This window comes from Orycteropus afer, unplaced genomic scaffold (genome assembly GCF_000298275.1).
Source record: "Orycteropus afer afer isolate SDZICR_OR568_19922 unplaced genomic scaffold, OryAfe1.0 scaffold00546, whole genome shotgun sequence".
NCBI lineage: Eukaryota > Metazoa > Chordata > Mammalia > Tubulidentata > Orycteropodidae > Orycteropus > Orycteropus afer.
This window is the reverse complement of record NW_006922133.1, coordinates 1,421,991-1,424,761: the sequence shown is the minus strand read 5'-3', so window position 1 is coordinate 1,424,761 and position 2,771 is coordinate 1,421,991. Positions and strand designations below refer to the sequence as shown.

The 2,771-nt window shown below is 36.3% G+C and overlaps 1 protein-coding gene across 1 annotated transcript in view; it reads left to right on the top strand.

Moving 5' to 3' along the window:
• SCML2 (Scm polycomb group protein like 2) overlaps window positions 1-2,771 on the top strand; it is an 83,804-nt gene that overhangs the window by 69,153 nt on the left and 11,880 nt on the right. The window contains exons 7-8 of the mRNA XM_007955914.1: window positions 1,470-1,673; window positions 2,339-2,521. Of these exons, the coding sequence (XP_007954105.1) occupies window positions 1,470-1,673; window positions 2,339-2,521 (387 nt within the window). The remainder of the gene's footprint in view (window positions 1-1,469; window positions 1,674-2,338; window positions 2,522-2,771) is intronic.

The following is a 2,771-nucleotide window of genomic DNA, read 5'->3' as shown; positions in this document are numbered from 1 at the left end:
TGCCCAGCCACTCAACCAGGCCCAGCCAAGTTGACATACAAACTGAATTACTACAAATGCCTTTTAAAACTATCCTTTTTCACAGGTCCTGGTCTATCAAGGGCATGGTAACTTCATTCTCTATGTAAAGAGTATGAAACAACATGGACCTAGACAAATGCATCCCTTTTATTTATCATTCTTTGCACAATTTCCTGTGTTTTATAATGTGCTCTATTACTTCCTTTCTTAGATCCGTATCTCCTATATGCTCTTTTGCTCCCTGGGCATTTTCCTCCAATTTGTCTTTGATTAAAAAGAAATTATACTTTAGTTTTTTGAAATAAAAATCACTTAAAAAATGATTAATGTATCTTATTTTGTTAGTTTATTATTTCTGAATTTTAATCTAGTAGTGGGAGAGGCTAGCAAAGTAAGTATAATGCAAAGGAGATAGAGGATTGGAATCCTTGTTAGCTTCACTTGTGTTTAGTAGATGTGTGCCCATGCTGTCGGCACTGCTGGTTGAATTTTGAATGGCTTTTACTAATGTGCACTCATGTTGTTGCATTGTATGTTGATTTGTTTTTCTTAGTGAAGAAAAATTATTAAAATTTGACATCTGTGTGATTATAGATGTATTGCTTCTATATCATATGCTTTCATTATACTAGAGAAAGAGGTTTTTTTGTTTTTGTTTTATTTCTTTGATGAAGCCTTGTTGTTGTTGGTGTTGTTATTTGCCGTCAAGTCGGCCCCGACTCATAGCAACCCCTCCTTGGGTTTCCGAGGTAATATCACTATGGAAGTAGAATTGCCCAACCTTCCTTCCGAGGAGTGGCTGGTGGGTTTGAACCGCCAGCCTTCTGGTGAGCAGTCAAGTGCTTTAGCCACTATGCTACCAGAGCTCCTTGATGAAGCCTTAGCATATATTAAAAAAAAAAAACATGTTTTTTTCCCCTTAAAATGAATGAAACAAAGGCCACTATAACTTGTGACATGGACCTTTAGTTATTTGGTTACTTTGGAAAATACAATTAAGGTACAATATTGGTGATTTAAAATAAATTCACTCCAAAAGGGACTGTAGAAACCTGACAAGTTTTGAAAGACAGTTCTCATACTATGTGAATAATTGAAAGATGAAAGTATTGATCTGCCTTTATGCTGTTTTATATAATGTGGAAATGTATGGAAAATTGTTTTGTGTTGGTATTAAAACTTGTATAGTTTTTAGTATACTCAGTTTAGGAAAAATTCTAGAAAATTTAATAAGCAATTTGATTATTTCTTGTATGTTTAATATCTTTACACAAGTGTTTTAAAATACATATTTTTTAAGAAACAGAAATGATTGCTGATAGTAACTAAATGATCTCTTTGAGGGAAGTGGCTAGTGGGCCATAGTAATTGATTATGTAGTGTTTTCACAAAGTTTCTTTTAACCAATCTCATTGTTTATTATATCTGTATACACATTTTCCCACAAGTCTGTGTCTATGTAAATAAACATGGAAATGCTGGTCCTCACCTGGATCAGAAGAGAATCCAGCAACTGCCTGACCACTTTGGCCCTGGCCCTGTCAATGTTGTGCTCCGGCGGACCGTGCAGGCCTGTGTAGATTGTGCCCTTCAGACTAAGACTGTTTTCGGATTCCTTAAGCCAGATCATCGTGGAGGAGAAGTGATAACTGGTATGCTCATCCGATGCTATTAAACTTCTTTTCCGTATTTGATTTTAGATTTCAAGTAGGCAGGGACTCTTTAATATGTAGACTACCTATTTTATAATATTTATATTCTATCAACTATTGATAAGGAGCTCTGGTGGTACTGTTGTTAAGGCAGTGGGTTGCTAACCAAAAGGTCGGCCATTCAAACCCACCAGCCGCTCCACAGAAGAAAGACTGAGGCAGTCTGCTTCCGTAAAGATTTATAGCCTTGGGTACCCTATGGGAATCACTATATCAGAGTGAACTCTATGGCAGTGGGTCGGGTTTCGTTTTGGTTATAAGAAGCTTTAAAACTGTGAATCAAGAAGTCATTAAAAGACACTGTATAGCTGACTTCCATAGTTGTATTGTCAGGTTACATTCATCCCCGTGGAATGTTTGGAATAGAGGGAAGTGTTATAGATCAGTGGGTTTCTGATGTTGTTTACTTTATGAATGTATTTACCAATACAGCTTATTGGTTTTAAATGAGAGGATCTTTTATAATGTAGGATTATTCCTTTATGAATTAAGAAAACGATAAATTTGACTTTTAATACATTTCTCCACTTGATGGCTTTATTGTTAGTGTTGTATGCCTCATCTTTATGAGCTGAATTTGGTATCATCTTTTTCCCTCCAAATAGCTTCCTTTGATGGAGAAAACCATTCTGTCCAGCTCCCTCCAGTGAACAGTGCATCATTCGCGCTTCGCTTTCTTGAGACCTTCTGCCAGAGCCTGCAGTGTGATAACCTGTTGAGTAGCCAGCCTTTTAGCTCTTACAGGAGTAACCCTCATAGCCCTGTGGAACATGACAACAGTAAATCAGGTGAGAAGAGATCTAAGTTTTTATACTGTACTTCTGTTTTATATTACATTTTATAATTAACTTGAGGATCTTGTTTAATTCACAGTTCTTTTTTTATGCGTTTTATTGAAATATAATTTATGTACAGTGAAATACACAAAACTAAAGTGATATGGGTCAATCCATTTTTTTTTCTCGGTATTTCCTCCCCACCCCTCCCACCCCTGGCAACCAACAAAGAAAGTTGCCCTCCATATATAAACCTTTCCTT